The sequence below is a fragment of the Bactrocera oleae genome, chromosome 4 (assembly GCF_042242935.1).
Source record: "Bactrocera oleae isolate idBacOlea1 chromosome 4, idBacOlea1, whole genome shotgun sequence".
NCBI classification, from domain to species: domain Eukaryota; kingdom Metazoa; phylum Arthropoda; class Insecta; order Diptera; family Tephritidae; genus Bactrocera; species Bactrocera oleae.
In genome coordinates, this window is record NC_091538.1 from 60,838,292 (window position 1) to 60,858,689 (window position 20,398).

Consider the following 20,398-nt stretch of genomic DNA (forward strand, 5'->3'; position numbering starts at 1 on the left):
AACTAGATACGGAATTATTTTAAAGAAATAAAAGTTTGTCTTGGCGATTTATCATGAAACACAAAATGTAACGAGTTTCCAATGCAATCCCGGCTACGGAATCGCTGAAAATTGTATCACCAAATCATTCAGGGAAGGTCGGGAAGCCGTCTAAAACTCGCCTCATGCGCCCATCCATCTTTTGGTTATAAAGTGTGTCACTGCTAAACTCGTACCAAAATACCTTAATATTTTGCAAAACCGACGTCGAGCAGAGACGCAAAAGAGATGCTTAACAACGTAGCTGAGGACCCTACATTTATAAAACTCATCATTACTGGTGACGAAACTTTGGTATATGATTATGGCGTCGAAACTGTCCAACAATCTACCGAAAGTCGCTCCAAAATTATTAAAAAAATTAGCAGAAACCGACAAAACCAAAATACAATGAAGCCTCTGAAGGACATCCCAGTCGAGGATTATAATAAGTGTACGGAAACATGGATTAAACGTTGGCATGTTTGCCAATAATTTGATAATAAAGATTTGTCAAAAGATACGTGAAAATGTATTTTTTTTTATCAGTCCGGTTCAAGTTTGATCAGATAGTTTATTTTTCCACTAATGTTCTAATCGTCCAAGTTTCCACATAAAAATAGGCAGGGTATTTGACAGAGGAGTCAAGTCGCGTTGATTTATCGCTTTGTTTACATAAAAATATCTATTAAGTAGTAGCCGCAAAGACCGTGTTTTTTAGCAACACTTGATTATAGAAGACCTACGATTACTACGACCCATGGTTTTTTGTACCTTTCTCTTCTCTTTACAAGATCTTATCCTATCTTAGGATATTTGAGAGCTAAGGAAGAGTTACCTCAAATAATCTGCTCACCTTACGGATACAGTAATTTAATCATGAAGTCATTTTGGACTTGAAGCCGTCTCGTCTTTGAAGTACAGATTGATCTCTGCATGTCAAGGTGCGCAGTTTGAAACCAGTACTTTTCTCTTTTTTTTTCGCTGCTCTTTCCGAGGTCTTTCCAAGTTGCATTGGCATCACCGAAACCTAAAGTCTCTTCATATTGCAATACTCAGGTATACCAATTGTCAAGATCGAAATATTTTTAGACTATCGACACCTGAAATCCGTTACTATTAATCGCATACAGCCAAAGGTAATTAAAACCTTCAACATCATACTCATCTACTATTCAATATACTCGAAGAATCTAAACAACATTTTCTTATAATCGTTGATTTCTCGCCCACCCACGCTTTTCGAAATAAAATAGTCAATTAATAGGCATAGATGATTCTTTTGGCAATCGCTTAAGTTTAATATTCCAACTATGTTATGGAAGGCAAAATATCAAAAATATATGTGTACATTTGCAATTCTACATATAAAAATTTTACTAAATAATAAATATGTACATAAATGGCGCTCTTGGGTCACATATGCTAGTCTAAAACATATTCACATATCGATTATCTATATGTTGTGTCCGATTTTTCCACGTTTATATGTGAGTCTCGATATTAAACTTACATACGTACAACTGGTTGTGCGTTGGCAACGCGCATTCACCGTTATAGCAATATTGCTTGTTTGTGTGCGAGTGAGCGTACGTGTGTGTGCAAATACGTGCAACTCTGCTCAGTTGGGCTTTTTTAAATTTCCCACATTTTTTCCCCGGAAACGAACGTACATAATAGTTCTCAAAAATGTTAAAAAAAAAAATATAAAAACAAAAAACGAAAAAAATTTAAAAAAGCCAACTTGCATATAAACTTATGTTTACCAAAAAAAAATATTATTTTGTTGCTTAATTTTTTCGTCTGTTTCAATAAATAAATAAAAATAACAATTTTGAAAAGAAAAAAATTTTCACTCCGTATATCGGGCATTGCGTATTTTAGACATTGCCTCCGCTTGATTTGAAAACTGCAAAGCGCGACGACTATTTTCCAAAGCGATATCATCACGCATTTTCTGCTCGGCTTCCAAGTGCATTTTTTGTTCGAGCCGACGCAAGTTCATCGACTCCTGCAGCGAAGACGACGAAATATACACAAACAAATACGAGTGAAAAACGACGTACAACAATTATGCCACTTTAGTAAGTACAATAAAAACAAAAACTTTCCGAACTCACCTCGGTTAGGAAATAAAGCTCCTCCATGCAATTCTTATGCTTGTTCATTAAGCTCTGCTGACGATGTGCTGGCGTCACATTATCCAGCTCTTCGATCTCGTCGATCACATTGTTCATGTCGGTGGTGTCATAACCGGCGCCGCGTAGCGTCTGTTCGCGCATCTTGAGCAAAAGTTTTAAGTCGTTCATGTTAAAGTAACTTTCTTCCTTAAAGCAGCCAGCTAATTTCTCGAGGCCACCGCCCGGTATATGCGCACTGTATTCATTGGTAAAGCGACGATTGGCGCAAAAACTGCAAAAAAGAGGGAATAAGTAAATTTCAAGAAAATAGTCATTACGTTTATCTCAAAGTTTACGTATTAAGGTGGAGTGTACCTCGGAAAATTTTGTTGTGCACCCAAAAGGCCGCGTTTAATGATTCTCGCCAACATATTCTTTTTTTTTTCTTAAAAAAATATATTTTTTCGTACTAAATTATTTGATTTCCAAAAAGTTTGTACAAATTTCATTTGACTTAAAGTACCAAGATTACTGTTGGAAGCCATGTAAAAGGGGGGTTTTATTTGTTGCACAGCATTTGTAAATTAATGTATTCACAGTAGGGACCGACTGTCTATCGTGATCGGTATGTAATACAGTGAAACCTAATGACAGTTGTCTATTTTCGTATTTTTTTTGGTTTGACTTCAGCTTACCTAAAATACAGGAACTTGTAGCAACTGTGTATAGGTATATTACGAAGATGAATAACCTTTCTAGTGAATAACTTCAAAGCAAAAATTTGGAAATCTCGCTGAAGAGAGCGGTTGACTTCTTAAAGAAGGGATATGAAATATCAGTCAAAAAGCGGATAGGTTCTCTTGCTTTGGTAGAAATCATTCATTTGTAATATTGGATGAATAAATTATTTTGGATGGACTCTATAACTATTGTTTTCTTTTGCAAGGTCAAGGCAACAGCTGAATAGAAATCGAGTTCAAGTTCTCACAACCGATACCATATATGTACGTACCTACATTTTACGACACCCAGTGAAAATCTGAGTTATACTCTATTTCTCTATACTCAGTCTCTTAGATTTCGGCCGACTTAGTTTGCACTTCATGATTTTCTTACATCCCATGAACTACGCTCATCTTACAGATTTCTTCCTCTTTAATTTCCTTTTCCGGCCCTCATGACTCGTATTGCATTTACAGTCTTCCCTTTTCGGATCTTTGGTTTTATCAGTCCACTTTTTTATCTTCCTCAAACTAACTTTTTTTGATACTTTAAGATCCAGCACCCTTTTCAAAATTCGTTGTGCTACAACTATCGCTTTACGTTTACTAAAAATAAGTTTGATGTTTTCCTTTTCGTTTTTATAACACCAAAATTGATTTGTCAAATAAATTTTTGTCCAAAACATCAACTTTGAAGCCATAGAAATTCCAACTTTTACTGCAAATGTTTCTTACCAGAATGGTCAGCGGTTTTATTTGCTCCAAAAACTCCAAGTAACCAAAAATTCTCATGTAGTTAAGCGTCTTCTGCCGCCCTAACGGAATGGCAGGCAAAATCAGCTGATTTAAATATTGTCCTACTAATAAATTACGAATCTTTTTATTTTACAGCAAAAATGCAAACAATTCAAACCAACAGCAACAACATGGGTCTACACAACAACATGGTCAACATGCAAAATCGCCGAAATTACGTAAGAAGACGGAGAAAGGAAAGCGTTCATTGTCGAAAACCGATTCGAAGAAGTCCATATCCGACTTGTTGAAGACGCAAGGCAAAGAGACAGTGGAAAGACCCAGCAATAGCAGCTGTTGTAACAGTAATTATAGTAACAGCAGTAGTACTGGCAACGCCAACAAGGAGGCGCCTAGTACTTCAAAGTCAACTTTGAAACCGCCAACCAAAGTGAAATCCGGTAGTTGGAAGCGTTCGGAAAAGCAAATATCCACTTACAATGGCATTTCCGTTGCTGGCAAGAAATCGAAATCGCTGCGTAAGCGCTCACCCACTTGGCTGAAATTCCCCAATACACCCGTGAAGATAGCCGAAAAGGTGACTTATGTGAGTCCCGCTGATTCTACATCAGTATGCCGCCCAGGTACACTCTATTCGGATGTGCTATTCGGTGCCGGTTCCTCCTGCCTGGTGAAAATCAAAACACTCACACCACGTCGCACCGCTAACACTGCACAGAAGAAGCTCACAAAAGCGCTGCTGAAGTGTAATGGGAATGAGAATGAAGTTGCTTCGGCTAGTGAAACTGAGACGGATCGTGAACTTTTTCCCAGTCTAAATGGTGTCGCCACTACAGCCTCCACAAGTGCGAGTGCTACAACTTCCACACCACCAGATGGCAGTCCTCGAAAAAGTAATACACCACTGTCGACGGCCGGTTCACCTATGTCTACGACGACAACATCGGAATCGACGGTCACCAGCACGACGAACGCTAGCAAAGCGTTACTTAACGAGCCTACGTTGCCGCTAGTTGTCACGCTGCCTAAATGCGATGATGATGCCGATGTTGTGATACTCTCTGAAGCGAATGGTGTTGGCGGCACCACTGAGAATGGTTTCAATGACGTTTCGTATGGCAATTACCTGGAGCAACATTTCAAACAAATGAACGGCACCGCTGCCACATTGGTGGGACCAAAGGCGTTAGTTACAAATCTGGGTGTAGCGGGGAATGACACATGGGAAGGCACAAATCTCGATGCTGGCACCATCGTACAGGCAGATGTGGCGCTAAGCGGCTTTTCACAGATTGCCACGAAACCCTTCACCATCGACATACCACAATGGAATTTCTTGGATGCTGATGTCAGCACTGATGCATATCCGAAGTTCCTCTGTCAATTCGAAGATGAACACTACCTAAAGGCGGAAAAAATGGCACTATTGGGCTTGAAGTTAGCCCTGGGCAATGGTAGCTCTAATCCGCAGCAAGCCAAGTTCAAATTTTGAGTAAAAATAGCAATACAAGCAACTTGTTATAATTTTATTTAGTCTTATCATTTTTATATTGTAATAAATAATAAAATAAATGTGTAGAAATTTTCTTTTACTAAATGTAATATTAGATGTGTATCAGGGGAACGAACAAGCCGGGAAGATAGAAACTTTGTAGTGAATTTAAAGTTTCTTTAACTTATCCATGTTTCGGAACTGCCTCCAATGTTCATGTTCAGGGTTCACGAAGTAATTTTTACTCTTTGTCGTCCCTGTTTCACTGCTGTATACTGAATACTATAATCTCCACCGGGGGTATAATTGGGACTGCTTGGTTCGGTTAAACTGATTCATTTTTATTATTCGGCTCACCGGACACCTTGAATAATATTGATAAAAAGGTTGTATCTACAGACTGAGCGTGACCGATGAATTGAATTTAAGGTCGATTCACTAATCAGCTTCCGTTTAAGAAATCAGCATATGAGTTCTCATCATCAGTAATAGAGTCTGATTTGCATAAATGAAGGACTAGTCCACAGATGGCGGTGCTTACGGTGATGAAGATGGGTAAGGGCAACTCCGTTAAGATTTATGTCGTCTGGTCCAAATCGTTGCTGTTAGTATGGGTATGTTCGCTGAGAAACTGAGACGGTGATTCGATTTTGAAAATTAATTAATATAAAATTCGTAAATCTTCTTAAATTATTATACACTGAGCAGGGTATATTAAGTTTTCCACGAAGTTTTAAACACCTAGAAGGAAACATGGGAAACCCTATATAATATATAATATATATAATTGATCAGCATGACGAGCTGAGTCGATTTAGCCCTGTCCGTGTGGTGTCTGTAAGAACTAGTCCTTCAGAAATCAATCTGTACATAGCCGATATCGGACCACTATAGCATATAGCTGCCATACAAACTGACCAATCAAAATCAAGTTGTGAAGGTTATGATAGCGTCGGTGCATCTGAAGTTAAGGTTTTTTCTTGTTTTCCGTTACTTTTATAATTCTTCTTCTAAATATTTTGTCGCATGAACTATGCACACACATATGTCCATATATAATCTTGAGATCAATTTCAATATTAACAGAAAATTCAAAACAATTTTTAACGGTTTTCTAACTTTTTCGGATTGTTTTCATTTACCGCCATTTCGACAACTCTGCTTCAAAGAACTCAGAAACTTGTTAGTATTCCCACTCAAATCACTTTTTCTTCACAAACTTTCACACACTCACAGTGCGCCTACACTCTCTCAACGCTCTCTCTCTCACTGCTAATGCACACAATCACAACTGCAAATGCAAATGATAGGAAGATTCCAGTGTCCACAATGCAACTGAGCGCGCTGGAAATGCAATTAACTGAGAGTACGCAACGCGTAGTAAAGCATAGAACATGATAAAGAGCGAGAATGTGTGAGTGCGGACAAATGGCGAGCGGCTCCGGCAGTGGCGGCCATCGGAAATTCTGGTATAACGCAGTTAGCAGTAGTTGAACGCGTTGAGTGCTTGCGACATCTAGACGTGGTGCGGTCGTATCGAGAAATTGTGCGCGGAACAAACGCACCGAATAATAATAATAAAATAGCTAAAGCAAGACTACAGAGCAGAAAAGGTAAAAAACACACAAAGTGAATTGAGTTGTAAAACGCGTGTAAAGTAAACGTACTTGTTTAGTAATGGAGAATAATGTGGCGAATAGCACTTAATTTATATTAAAATATAACGCAGTGTATATAGTATATATGTATGTAATTACCGAATTACGCGAAAAACGAAAGGCTACTATCTGTAATAAACGAAGTGTGGAGTGCGCGGCGGAGCATCATTTGTGCGTGTGAGCAAATTTGTGTGTTGGCGTAGAGGCAGCAGTCAGTGTAGGCGCCGTCGCCGCTATATACACTATGTGTAAATTCAATAATAGTCAATTTTTTCTTACCGTCTGTGGCTTCTCTACTATTTTCATCCAGTGCCAGTGTCTTTTCATATAATTTGTTTTTTTTTTTTGCAATTCAGCTGGTGAGACCAAGTGAGCGAGTTGCCAGCTTGGTTTGTTAAATGGCTAAATAAATCTCGCTTGAGCGCAAAGTGTTGTTGTATTGGAAAGTAAAAGAGATAATACTAAAAAACAACAAAATTAACACTGTTTGGTGCTATACATTTGTTGGTCAAATTTTTTTGTTTTTGTTGATTAAAGCTAAAATGCCGGTGATTAGCGCGCGCCTATGCGCCTAGACAGTGCAACAAATCAGTGGAATTTTACGTATTTGTGAATGAACGAGCACCTACCACATTTTGGCATAATCATTTGCATTGCTTGGTCGCAACGAAACGCCAACGCGTTTAACGTTTCTAACTCCGCGCGCCTCCACAGCGCCGTCATATATGTATATCCGTTTATATATAGAAAAAAGTGGTGTAACAGCGCGTCTGCAAGTGCTCCACTGTAGGCGGTAAATCGTACGGGTCGTTTGGTCGGTCGGGTGCCAACGTTGCCATTGTAAAGTGCCGTCATATGCAATGCCTCAAAATGGCTGCATACAAAAAGAAAAGTGTTGTTCGAAGTTTAATTTTGCCATGAAGTGCAGCAGCAGCTAGCAAATGGAAATTAATTAATTAATAAATATGCTCAATTGTCGAGTGCGTGCGTGCGCCGCGTTTTGCTTTGCGTTATTCATGTCATTTTATTGTATTTTATTTCTTTGTTTAAGCGCATTCGTGTGTGTTTTCGTTATATATGTATATATTTCAATATTTTTTCTGTCTGAGGGGTGTTGTGCGTGTTTATGTCAACTCCGCAGAGGCTGTGTGTACCTACGTCTATAATGAAATATGCGTATAACGCGCCGTATAACGCCGCATACCGTTGCGTCCCACTTCTTACGTGTGCGCCCGTTGCTGATTGTCTTTTATTATATTTTCTATTCAAGCTTTGTTTTTGTCATTTCGTCTTTTTTGCGTGCGCATATTACGGTGTTGTCGATATAAGAAACCTCGTCTCACTAAATATTAGCGTTAATATTTTCAACGTAAACACCGTTGTCGCTTTTGTGCAGCATCCGTCGACCATAACTTCATAAGCTAAACAAGCAATTTTTACTCATTTTATTTTTTTTTATGGCGCTGGTGTCATCGTCAGCATCACCATTATCATCTTCAAGTTCTCCACCTCGTTTTGTTCTGTTTTATATCATAATATATATGTGTATATGTTTATAGTTGTCTGCTATGCTTACACCCTGCCTTCCGGTGGCTTTGACTTCACTTAGCGCATCCACTATAGGGACTAACTATGCCGACAAGTTCGTTGCTTCGTCGATTTTTTTGTTTGTGTTTTCTTACTGAGACATTTTCAATATTTTTCTTTTCGTCTTCATGGCGGCGGCAGCGCGTAAACTTACATACATATGTATTTCTGCTGGCCACTTTGATGTTTGCCGACCTGTTCCGTCCGTGTTTGCCAGCCTTCCTGCTGATGGTTTAATTTTCGTATATAGTTTTTATTACATTTAATGAAAAGGGGCCACCTTACGTTACGTTTATGCGGCAAACGCGTAGGCATTGTGGACAAACCGGTAGTCTGAAGCAATTTTTTATTGGTTGAGTGTGCCAAATTTCGCAATTTGTTTTGGTATAAAAATATAAAATAAAAGAAAATAATACGAAAATCGTACGCTTAAAATTTAAACAGAAATAGTAAAAACATTGAAAAATAAATAAATTAAAAAATTAAATTAAATTAATAAAAAAAATTTTTTTTTAAATCGCGCGAGTTAAAAATAATAATAATTAATTTACAAATAAAATTGAAAATTTGTGTTTATTGCAAAAAAATGTTTGAAAAAAATTTAAATTTTGTTTTGTTCCCCTCTGCTATTCAGTAAAATTTTTAGGCGTTGAAAATAAGTTTGAAAGCAAATAAATCTCTGGGATTTAATTCCTCTTTTATCACTACGTTTTTTGTATACTACGTATTTTGGTATAATAGAATTTAATTTTCAAACGTTATCAACGTATCAAGCAAAATTAAAAACCAAACCAACAATAACCATGTGTAATATCTACAAAAACGCATCACCAACTTCAACTAGTTGGATAGCAACGTCATCGGCAACGTTTGGTTCGGAGATGACGGCAGGCAAACGGCGCGCGACTGGTGGCATTTTAACCAGTCTCACGCCAACACATGTGACCACCAGCGGTAGCAGAAAATTTTTACTTGCAGTCGCGCTGTTTGTCCTGTTGGCCAGCGTTAATGGTGCTACTGATCAGGTGAGTTAGTAAAGCCGTTTTTTAAATAAGATTAATATATTGCAGATAATAGAATGTTAAGTGCATCTGATCTTAGTTCATTAATTTTCTGAATATACAAATTAAATGAATATGTAAAGTTCAAGTTGGGTTTTGATACATATGCATTATTGTCTGATCTAAGTGTGTAAGTAAATGAGATACAGTGTAAATGATATGCGTTGCATAAAAGCAACTAATGGTATATCTGTTAACATTAAACCATCAGTGAGATTACTTGTAGATCTTCAAAATATATATATATATATTGTATATATATTAATTTATTATTGCAACAAAAAAAGTTTTTCCTTAGGTAAATTTTTTTGCCATCTGATGATCTGATAAAATTTGGGCTGGACTGACAAAAAATACATTATCACGTATTTTTATACACAACTTTATTATCGCCTACGAAATAGGCTCCTGAGCCAATGAAAGCAATCCAACGCTTAATCCACTTATCTATACAAAGGTTAAAAGCCTCGGCTGGGATAGCCTTCTGTGCCTTCAGCGAATTCTGGTTTTGATTCATTTTTGGAGCGCCATTCGTTGGATATTCGACGTCATAGTGAAAAATCTATGTCTCGTCACCAGTGACGATGCGTTTGATGAATGTAAGGTCGTTTGCTACGTTGTCAAGCATATCTCTTGCGAACTTTATTCGGCATCGTTTTTGCAAATGATTAAGATATTTTGGTACGATGACACGATTTAACTAGCTTCATATCCAAAACATGAATCAAAATGTGTTGAATTGATCCAGAAGAGCTGTTGAGATCCTCTGCTATCTCTTTGATGTCAAAACAATAATTCTTAAACACATTTCCTTAACTTTTTAGATGTTATCGTTGTTTAAAGAGGACAACTCGCATGCGCAAAGTTTTTAAAGAGTTCACGATATTCACTCACGATAAAGTAGATTCTCCAAAACGTTTCTGCAGCATTTTCAACGATTTTGTAGCCGTGATTTCATTGGACAAATAATTTTAAGCAAATGTAAAACTAGCATAGCATAGTAGAAATCGCCAGACAAACACTTCGCGTCGTAAACAAAGAGCTGCCAAATACACACTAATTGACATATGGAGATAAAACTTCACATGTGTAAATGGACTACTTCGGAATAATAATATTATATAATAATGGAAATAATGGAATGATAAAATATAAATTGTTTGTATATGCTATCTTACTACTCAATAGATTTGAGTTAGTAATTACAATTTCCTAACATTTATGAACCTATTTCCAGGCAAGTTTTCTATAATCTTCACTCCTGTTACTTTGCGAAAATTGCTTAAATATTTTAAAGTTATGTTTTGTAACAACATGTGTTAAGTAAGAGATTATAAAATATATTTTGTCTGAAAACAACACTTTCACACGTTTACTTAGCCTTCAACACTCATACTGCATGATTCTCGAAAACAGCTGCTTCAATTCATCAAAACTTTAATAAAACAATATCAAAGAACACATTCGCCACAAAATTATTTTCTAAGAACTAAATGCAAATAAGAAATGTCTCAAACAAATGGTGAGATCGCAGCAAAACTTATGCATATTCAGCAGATCGTCAGCCAGTAGCACTGAGAAATCGCTGAAAGGAGTAAATAATTAAAAGCAAAATTGCAAAATGCTGACAATTACGTGAATGGTTATTAAACGGTTATAAACTGCATTTAAACGGTACTTTGCGAACGACCTGCATACATATACAAACATATAAAAGTGCAAAATAAAAATAAAAACATTTATGCATATATGCGAAGAAAGGCTTGAATGATAGAGGATCCAAGGAAAAAATTGTAAACCTGAAGAGAGCGGTGTAGATAGCTTGTAGGCATATGACTACGGCCTCTTGGGTCACTTTGCCCACACTTTACTTCGCCTGCGCAAGTGTTTGTTTGTTTTTGCGCTGACGAATGTCTATCCAACAACTGCATTGCCGCTATGTAGACAGACGTCGGCTCGTTAAATGCAGCAGTTGTCCATTTGCACAGCCAAAAAACACATAGGTACTTACATACATACTACATGCATATAAGAAATGTAAAAAACTTTGCGAAATCGTCACAATTTTCGCACAATAAGGAAATGCAGTTTCACTCGGCTGTTACAATGTTTGCTGTTGTTGTTGTTTTGGCTGCTGTTGCTACTACAATAGTTCCTTCTACATACAATGTAACCAGTTTGACCATTACAAATGTTATACTTTGTAGGTGCCGCTGTTGTTGTTGCTGCGGTGGCTATTTGTTTACTCGTGCTTGTCTGACGACGGTGCCATTCATTGCAATTGCCTGGCCTATTGTACGTACGTTATTGCCCACTACAGCGTCTATTCATCAGACTTTTATCAGTGGGTCGGTTGTTCAGTTTTGTTGTTGCATTAATACTTGCAACTACTAGTTTTAGATTGAACGCTTCAAAAAAAGGTCACATACTCCCAAAGAGACCAACATGCATAGAAATATAGAAGCGGTATCGAATATTTAAGCGCATTAACCATGCAATGCCGTATTTTCAATACGCTCATTTATAGGTTGTGTGTGTGTGTGTTTTTTTTTTTGGTATTTGTAGCATATGTGCAGTTATAGTTGCTGTTTGTCATTTCTATTTCATTTGTCTGGTGCCAGCTACTGACAACTGTCACTCCAACAATTTGACGTTTGATGTATTATGGTTGTTGCAATTGACTACATTCTTATTGTTGTTGTTTTAATTTTTACGATCATGCCACAATGCATGTTTGGTAGTTGCTGTATTGAAAGATTGTTTGTTTTCTTTGGAAAACACAAAATTTTGCGAATATTTTGTGTGGTAGTGGCATGGATATGTACGTATGTATTTACAAGTATCGGATGTTTTCTCCGTCACTTTCGTTGGGGAATGAGAGTTATTATTGTTCATTGAAGTGATTATTTACAACACCAGAGTGTAAAGCCTGTTGCAACTGGCTTAGTATCGTTCCTTTAACACACACACAACTTGAAGTAAACATGATTCCAGACATGCATTATATATATACATTTCTACTATAATTAAGGACACAAAGAAGGATTAGAGTTATAGTTATAAGATTTTTTTATTTTTTCTTTTGCTTTCGAATACATCATGGATCCTAGAATAATGCGTATTCTTAAAATAATTTATCTTCAAAAATCTGTTGTTCTTTCCACGATTTGTAACTAGGAAAAACTTGGCCTAAAGTCCAATGCTCGCGAATATTGATAATTTTCTCCCTGCTGAGCTGTTTGATGATGATGTAATCTCATGATCAAATCGGATAATCATAGAGAAAATACTTATTAAGATACAGTCGCTGACAATTTTTTGATTTTTTAAGTTATTTAATTTGAGAATATTTTTGAAAGGCTAAGTCATAGTGGTATATTTCAAGTCAGGATAATAATAATAATAATATTTATAAGTTCGGACTTTTTAACTTCCCGCTAAGAAAATTGAAAATTTTCTAAAAATCGGGAAGATATTGGTTTCACCCCATTTTGCAAAAATCGAGTTCTCAACAGATCTCGACGTTTTGAGGGTCGAGGAAGCTTCCCCGAACATTTCTACGATGATGTCCGTATGTCTGTATGTATGTGTGGATGTATGTGTGTGTGTGTGGATGTATGTGACCCTCTTATAACTTTTAAACGGCTCAACCGATTTGAATAAACTAAACGGCATTCCAAAGGGTTTCATTGCACTTGAATTTCGTGTGAGTTTGGACCCAATCGGGCCAGTAGATTTTGAGAAATCTCAAAAATAAAAATTTTGAAAAATCGTTTTAGTTCTAAACCTTGAAGAAACACATTGTTTGCCGCAAACCGGGTCGAAATCGGTTGATTTACTTGCTAGATATCGAAAACGAAAAATTTCGAAGAGCTCAAAAGCAGTGAAAAAAGCGAAATTTGAACGTTAGCGTATGAAATTAGAGGGAAGTTGCAGGGATGGCCCTTGAGGCCAACCGTTTTCCACATTTTTTTACTGTAAATAGAATATTCTAAAAGTTATAAGCAAATATTGATTAAGAAAAGCTTTTTAATATCAAATTAAACTCGCATATGCAGTATTGATTGCCCAAAGGGCTCAGTTTAACAATATTTTAATAATGGATTTCAGCACTTTGATACAGTCACAAGTCTCTAAATTTGAGATTCTAAATTAGAGATAATTTTTTTGACTTGAGACGACTTTGCAATTCAGTACGTGACAGTCACAAAAAATTTTCAATTTCTTTCAGTTGAAAACGAGCAGATTTAATCAGCTTTTATATTTCGTTATTTAGAAATCACAAATTGAGACTCACAAATTGAGACTCACAAATTGAGACTTTACTTCAAAATTTTTCAAATAGTGACTAGAGACTGCTTACCGAATTGTGTTATGAGGCTTACTTGAGTTATTTAAAAAATAGAAATTCTTAAAAGATTTTACGACACTTACGAATTGTTGATGTATTCTAAAAATTATTTCTTTGAAGCTAGAAGCAAGTGAATATCTTTTTCATGATAGACTATCATTACAAGAAAGATCTATGTACATAAGAGTATATGATTCAGATTTCTCCGCAACCGCAATTTCTCCTCAACCGCAATTTGAAGCCATGATTTATTGTTATTGTGTTCATGTAAAATCCGACGGGATTCATTGAAAAAAAATTTTAAACTTTAGTTTTTCATTACATTCACAATAAAAATAAAAAACTTGTATATATCGACCGACCAACTTTTGGCATCGTAAACAAACAGCTGCTAAACATAGAGTAATTGATATATGGAGATCAAACACGATTATAAAAAAAAAAGTTGGGTCTCCACATTAGAAGAAAAAAAAAAATTATTAATTCGGTTTACGCAGTTTATATGGGCCAGTCCGGTTAAATTTGATCTTGAGTTATTCAAAAAGGTGGTTAATATCATTTCCGGACCCTTTGTCGATTCTGGATAGATAAGAGTTTAACCTGCTACATTATACAGAACAAAGTTGCGGTACTTGCTTCTTTTTAAAATATATTCACTTTTTACTCAATCAATCTTAAACAATTAAATAAATTCTATTAATATAATAAGATATCTTTATAATCTGAACAGGGTATATAGTTTGTTACAAACTATGAGCTAACTATGAGTTAATTTTTAGAAATGTGAGTCTGCCTGCATATACTCCTATACGAACTAGTCACTCAGTTTTTGAGATATCGAGCTGAAAAAACTGCTCATTTGTCGGAACCGACCGATATCGGACCACTTTAAGATATAGCTGCCATACAAACTGATCAATCAAAAACCAGTTCTTGCATGGAAAACTTTTTCTTTTCTAAGGAATCTTATTGAAATTTAGCATATATATAATATTCATTCAGATTGGACCACTATAGCATATATATAGTTGCCATACAAACTGACCGATCAAAATCAAGTCTTTGTATGGTAAACACATTAATTCTGATAAAGATTCAAATTTATATGGCATATGGCTACACTGTCTTTTCGTTAAGTGCAAACAATTTTGCGAAGAGGAACCTATAATCCGTTAACTTTTCAATTTTTGGGATAAGTTTAACAAATTGAGGAAGTAAATTATTACTTATTATTTCAAAGATATTTATATTTAATTTCATTTTCTTTTAAATTGCTAAATGTAATTTGTGAGCCAATGCACTAAGTTTGCAAGCAATAAATTCCACAAACACGGAGCCCACACGCAGCAAACACAAATGTCTTCACTGACTCAGCCACAGCAGCGACGCCGACGTCGACAGCAGCCAGCGTCAATAAAAGGCAATCAAGGCAGATACACGTAGGAAGCGGTTATGCTGTCACGCTCTAACCCAGGCGAAATGAACAGTTAAAAACAGCTATTGGAAACGGATGTGATTTCCATGTTTGAAAGCGGTGGCGGGCGGCAATGCCAACGCAAACAAGGCAGGAAAGAGCAATGTTGCATTCAAGTGATATGCGTATAAACGTTGTTTCTGTTTCTGTTTTTGTAGTTTTGCTTTTGTTTTTTTTTGGTTATAGTAAAGTGAATGCACATGTTTTGTATACAAATGAAGGCAGTAAGCAGCAGAATTAGAATAGAAAACCGTTCAAAAGCGAATGAGCGAATAAAAGTGTGGTTGAAGCGTGGAAAGAAGTTAATGATATGGAGAAGAAGTAGCAACAGAAAAAGAAGTAAATCCAATCCACTTGGAAGTATAGTATAAGATAATGTGGCAAATGCTCCACTCCGAGAGAGTGATAGCGTGAGAGCGCCAGGTAAATTTGGAAGGTAACTCAATGGAAGTACAAGAGAGCAGAATGAAGTAAAAATGAGCAACTGAAGTTATTAAAGAGCATATTTGTAGCTGAAGAAGAGGCTGTAAAAGAAGCGTGAAAAAAGCGAAGGCGTAAGCGGGGTGTTTATTTGGTATTTTGTTTGTTGAGCAAAAAGTAGAGTGCCTGCTGGAGTTTTAAGGGCGACGAAGTTGTTGACAAAAGACACAAACGAAAATAAGAACAGAAATTACTGACATCGTGACAGAGTGTTTATGGCATAGAATGTTGAAGAAGTGATATAAAAACAGCAAAGGTCTAAGCTATATATATAAGCAGAAGAGTAGAAGAGAAAATAAAGAACTTGAAAAAAACGAAAAGAAAACATGAAAAGGAAAATTGTAGAGAGCGAGTTAATGTATGGGCCGGATCAACTCGCAAAGCTAAGAATACACTCATAATTATAGTAAGAGCAGCGTGAAAAAACACGCTAGACAGTTACAACAGACACAAAACTAGCATAGGTATTACAGCAAAAAAAATAAAATCAAATAAACAAACGCTCGCCTAGAGGTGAGGCTCCAGTGTTTATGACGGTGGTAATGGCATGCGTGTGCGCCGGTTACGCCGTCAAATGCGCCAGCGACGCATAAACAGCACCCGTGACCGCGCCGCATGTGCATCGGCCACAATGCCGCATATGGCAAATCAAGGAGGGTAGAGCAACGTAACGCAATGTGTCAATATACGGCACAATGCGCTGTTGCCATATTTCAATTTTTGTGGCTTGTCATCTGCGGTATCAACGTCGGCGTATCCGCTGTATCTGCTGCCTGCGCTGTCTATTGCTCGCTGGCTGCTTGTTTATTTGTTTGTTGTTGTAGTTGTTTGGGTATTTTTCTTCATGTTTGTACTATGCGTACATTTTAGTTGATGGGTTTTTCTGTGTGTGTGTTCGCTTAATTTTGTGTGACTCTGTTTGCCGTCTGCCTTTGGTTGGTTGTTGTTGCGCGGCGTTTTGGAATTTTCTGTTTTTGTTTATATTTCGCAGCATGTTTTTTTCTTTCATTTCATTTTATTTCTGTATTTGTTTACTGCAGTTGCGGGTACGCGCGCATTTTGACTTTTCGCTTAGGAGGCAAAAATAAGAACCAAATTTATAAATCCTTTAGTTTGTGTTGCACTGTGCATTTGTGTATTTGTATGTATATACTTCGATATAATTAAAATTTTTCCCAAATAATTTTTGGTTTGATATTGCACAGTTGCTATTAAATAATGAGTCAAATTCGCAACTTTGGTTTTTTTTAATAATATCTACATATGTATATGTATGTGTAGTATGGATCTACTTATGTACATTAGCGGGGGTAAAAAAAAATGTTTCTTTCTTCGCTCCGTACTCTGATAAATTGGTTGATAGACACCTCTAAGAAAGCCTCTCCAAGTATGAGCTCTTAATTGTAACAGGAAGGTCCTCCGCCTAACGGTTTTCTATTTTTAAGCTATTGCATAGCTTCTATAGCGGGAGGGGGCACTGCATCAAGAAATTCCGTAACGGAAATAAACCGAACACGATCACTTATATTTCTAATATTTAAGATATAATTTTTTTAATTGCAAATAAAAATATGAAATTTAATAAAACTTAAATTAATAAAAATAAATTATGCAATATTCCGCGTCATAATGTTAGCAACATTATTATTAATTTGTACTTATCTTGGCTGGCGATTTCAAAACAAAAATTTCAAAGTCATAACCTGATCAGAATTCAAATCTATTCCGGTAGTATAGAACCGATTGTTGGGGAAGCGCGTAAAAACCACACGTTGGGTGGTTATTTCAAAAGTCGCGGAGAAGCAAATTCCGAATTCGTAGAAACAAGTTCTGCTACTAAACTTTCGACACGAAAAGGCATCCTTTAACAATTAATCAGCCTTCAAAGATGATCTGAAACTCTGAGGCGCTTGACATATTCTATAAAATTGTATTGAATAGGAAGAAGAGAAGAAGAAGAAGAAGCAGAAAATACAGAAAATACATCACTTATTTAGACACGCTCGATAATTCTGTTTGTATGTACAATATATATATTTGCGACGGTTGTCAACATTTTAATTGCTTCTCAGTGTATTTAATGACTTTTTCACATGCCACACATGTTTTTAAACGCGTGTGGCACGCTCTCACTCTTTTATCCAAAGTCAGGTTTACATACCGCACGTGTGTGTGTGTATGTGGCGTGTGCGTGTGTACATTAAAATGCGATTCTCTGAATGTGAATGTCAAATGTCAGCAGACAAACCGGAAATGACAGAGAGTTGGCATTTTTCGATTTAAGCATAATCTAGTGGCGACACGTTGAAAATATAATAAACATATTTGAATTGCACTTAAAATCCATATTTTATGAGATTTGTTGTTTGTTAAATTGATGTGGTTACTCATACACTCTGGGGGAAAAGTATGTGCATTAACATTTTTAATTCTACAAAAATATATTTATTTCTACAGTTATTTGCAAAGGTATTCGTATTTTTATGCTGTAGTAATACTTGAAAGCTTATAAGGCATTCCAGTTCTGCTGATGTTTGTATATGTTTTCCAAAAAATATAGTTTTCGTTTTGGTAACTAAAAAGTTAAGAAATAAAATACTACAAAATACTACGAATATGTGTAAAATAATTAAAAAGAGAATACGAATTTCAGAAATAAGCAACTAAAAAGAGCTTAACGAATGTTCGCAAGGTCCTATAAAATACATAATATATAAATATAATTAATAAATTACTAATAAATACTAAGATCAATTAAAATTGATATTGGAAAAAAACTATGCTCATATGTTTCAATTATTTGATTTTTGATGTAAAAAACACAAATATTAATGCTTTAACAGTTTTGATTCGAAGAAATTCTAAGAATGAAGATCTTGATCTTCAAAGAAATGATGAAAGTGATAAAAAAACTTAAACATAAAGTTAATAAAAGTAATAATAATAACAATAATAATAATATTGCACTCAAATAAATCCAGAAGAATAAAAAATTATAAAATTCGTTTGGCTTTAAAAAATATAATTTTCAAAAAAAAAAAAAACTAAACTAAGAATGCTTTAATATATAAGTATATATTTTGAAAAACTTAATCTTATACTAATAGTAAAAAAATTATAATAAAAGTTAAATAATACTAATACTGTACTTAAATAAATTGGGAACAAAAAATTCAGAAACACAGAATTTAAATTTTGAAAACTTAATAAAAATATTTTTAAAATAAAAAAGTGTATAAAAAGTTAAAACAATTATAGCTATAATAAAAATATTGAATTCAAATAAATATAAAATAATAAAAATTTGTTTGGCTATGAAAATTTTAAAAAAATCATAATTTTGCAACAAAAAAAAAAAAAACTAGAAATATATCAATATTTACATACTATAAAAAAATAGAATTATAATAATGGTCATAAAATGATAATAATAACATCATTATAATAAAAATAATGTTGGCTTTAAATAAATTGAAAACAAAAAATTAAATTCTTTTAATTTTAAATTTTGATGTTTTTTGGTTTTAATATAAAACAAAAAAAAAATTTTTTAATAAAAAAAAGTTATGTAAGATATCAAAAAGACAGAAAACAAAAATTAATAATATGAACAATATTAAACTCAAATAAATTAGTAAAAAAAATCATGAATATTGAGTCTTTAGGCTCGAAAAATATTAAAGAAAAGTATTTAAAAATAAAAATCAATTAATGCAATATTTTTGAAAAACTAAAACTGAAAAATAAATTTTGATAATTATAATGATAGTTTGAAAAACACTATATTTTTTCTCGAATGTGAACAAATATAAACGAAATTTATTATTTAATAAAAAAACTAAATAATCAAAAAAAAAATTTACCGAAATCGTATACTAAAGCAATTAAATATGAAAATTTAATTACAAAAATACCAGTGACCAATACGGCGTGAACGATTGTGTGGCCCCGCATAAGGCAAACACAATTACCGTTATATATATGAGCAATTGCTTACAAAAATGGTAAAAACAAGAGAAACCAAAACATAAAAGTTGCATGGTCTCCAAGTTAGCCTTCTTAATGCACATGCCACATTAGCCAACTCAGCTGCCAGTTAGTCAAACGGCCGTGCTTCACGCTACTCACACACATACATACATAGGTATATATGCATATATGTTATGTATGTAGTTATGCGAGTCCAGCGCCTGTCGCCTGATGCTTGATATTGGACGCCTTTCTAGTGTGGCTTCACTCGACTCACTTTCAACTCAACGCTACTCGAGTCGTGTCATTGCCTTGTTGTTGTGCAGATGGGTATTCCCCTGTGGTGCTGTAGCATGGCCACCAACGGCTTAAGTTCGCCGCCCACTCAAATTGCTCGGGTCTTTGGCACAAAACAAACGCATTTGTTTACATGTCATTAATGAAGAAAGAAAAAAAGTAATGGGGGAAAAACAATCGTTGAAAGAGTAGAAATGGAGAAAAGCAGAAAGCCTTAATATAAACAAGAAAATGTGATGGCAAAGCAACAAAAATATAGTTGTATGTATTTAGTAGTGTAGAACCTCGCCGCATGTAATCTGTTGCAAGCATCAGATATAAAAACCCACACAATAATGTTCGCGTACAAATCCCTATACATATATAGTTATATATGTGTATATATACAACTGCATGTGGGCATCTTCTTATTT

General features: G+C 35.2%; 3 protein-coding genes across 5 annotated transcripts in view; 2 read left to right on the plus strand and 1 right to left on the minus strand.

Annotated features, from left to right (window-relative positions):
- Nucleotides 1-1,295: 1,295 nt before the first annotated feature.
- LOC106624583 (uncharacterized) lies at nucleotides 1,296-10,830 on the minus strand. 2 transcript variants are annotated; one of them, XM_036378246.2, is made up of 3 exons: nucleotides 10,811-10,830; nucleotides 2,139-2,430; nucleotides 1,296-2,029 (listed from the first exon to the last, which is right to left on the minus strand). In XM_036378246.2, the coding sequence occupies exons 1-3, from the start codon at nucleotides 10,813-10,815 to the stop codon at nucleotides 1,871-1,873; spliced, it is 456 nt and encodes a 151-aa protein (XP_036234139.1). In that variant the 5' UTR covers nucleotides 10,816-10,830; the 3' UTR covers nucleotides 1,296-1,870. The 2 variants fall into 2 exon arrangements, with proteins under 2 accessions (XP_036234139.1, XP_014099802.1); XM_014244327.3 differs by lacking the exon at nucleotides 10,811-10,830 and adding an exon at nucleotides 2,514-2,666.
- LOC106624582 (probable serine/threonine-protein kinase dyrk2) lies at nucleotides 2,019-5,213 on the plus strand. 2 transcript variants are annotated; one of them, XM_036378242.2, is made up of 2 exons: nucleotides 2,019-2,102; nucleotides 3,752-5,213. In XM_036378242.2, the coding sequence occupies exons 1-2, from the start codon at nucleotides 2,092-2,094 to the stop codon at nucleotides 5,106-5,108; spliced, it is 1,368 nt and encodes a 455-aa protein (XP_036234135.2). In that variant the 5' UTR covers nucleotides 2,019-2,091; the 3' UTR covers nucleotides 5,109-5,213. The 2 variants fall into 2 exon arrangements, with proteins under 2 accessions (XP_036234135.2, XP_014099801.3); XM_014244326.3 differs by lacking the exon at nucleotides 2,019-2,102 and adding an exon at nucleotides 3,442-3,634.
- The window catches only part of LOC106622514 (syndecan), a 391,261-nt gene continuing 377,442 nt past the window's right edge, over nucleotides 6,580-20,398 (plus strand). The window contains exons 1-2 of the mRNA XM_036378214.2: nucleotides 6,580-6,721; nucleotides 8,988-9,378. Coding sequence (XP_036234107.2) covers nucleotides 9,157-9,378 — 222 coding nt within the window. The 5' untranslated portion in view covers nucleotides 6,580-6,721; nucleotides 8,988-9,156. The remainder of the gene's footprint in view (nucleotides 6,722-8,987; nucleotides 9,379-20,398) is intronic.

Coding starts and splice junctions, on each gene's coding strand:
- LOC106624583 (XM_014244327.3), bottom strand. CDS start 2,569: ATGTTGGCGAGAATCATTAAACGCGGCCTTTTGGGTGCACAACAAAAT. Junction 2,431..2,513: donor GCACAACAAAATTTTCCGAG/GTACACTCCACC, acceptor TCTTTTTTGCAG/TTTTTGCGCCAATCGTCGCT. Junction 2,030..2,138: donor AGCTTTATTTCCTAACCGAG/GTGAGTTCGGAA, acceptor TCTTCGCTGCAG/GAGTCGATGAACTTGCGTCG.
- LOC106624582 (XM_014244326.3), top strand. CDS start 3,585: ATGTTTCTTACCAGAATGGTCAGCGGTTTTATTTGCTCCAAAAACTCC. Junction 3,635..3,751: donor ATTTGCTCCAAAAACTCCAA/GTAACCAAAAAT, acceptor TTTATTTTACAG/CAAAAATGCAAACAATTCAA.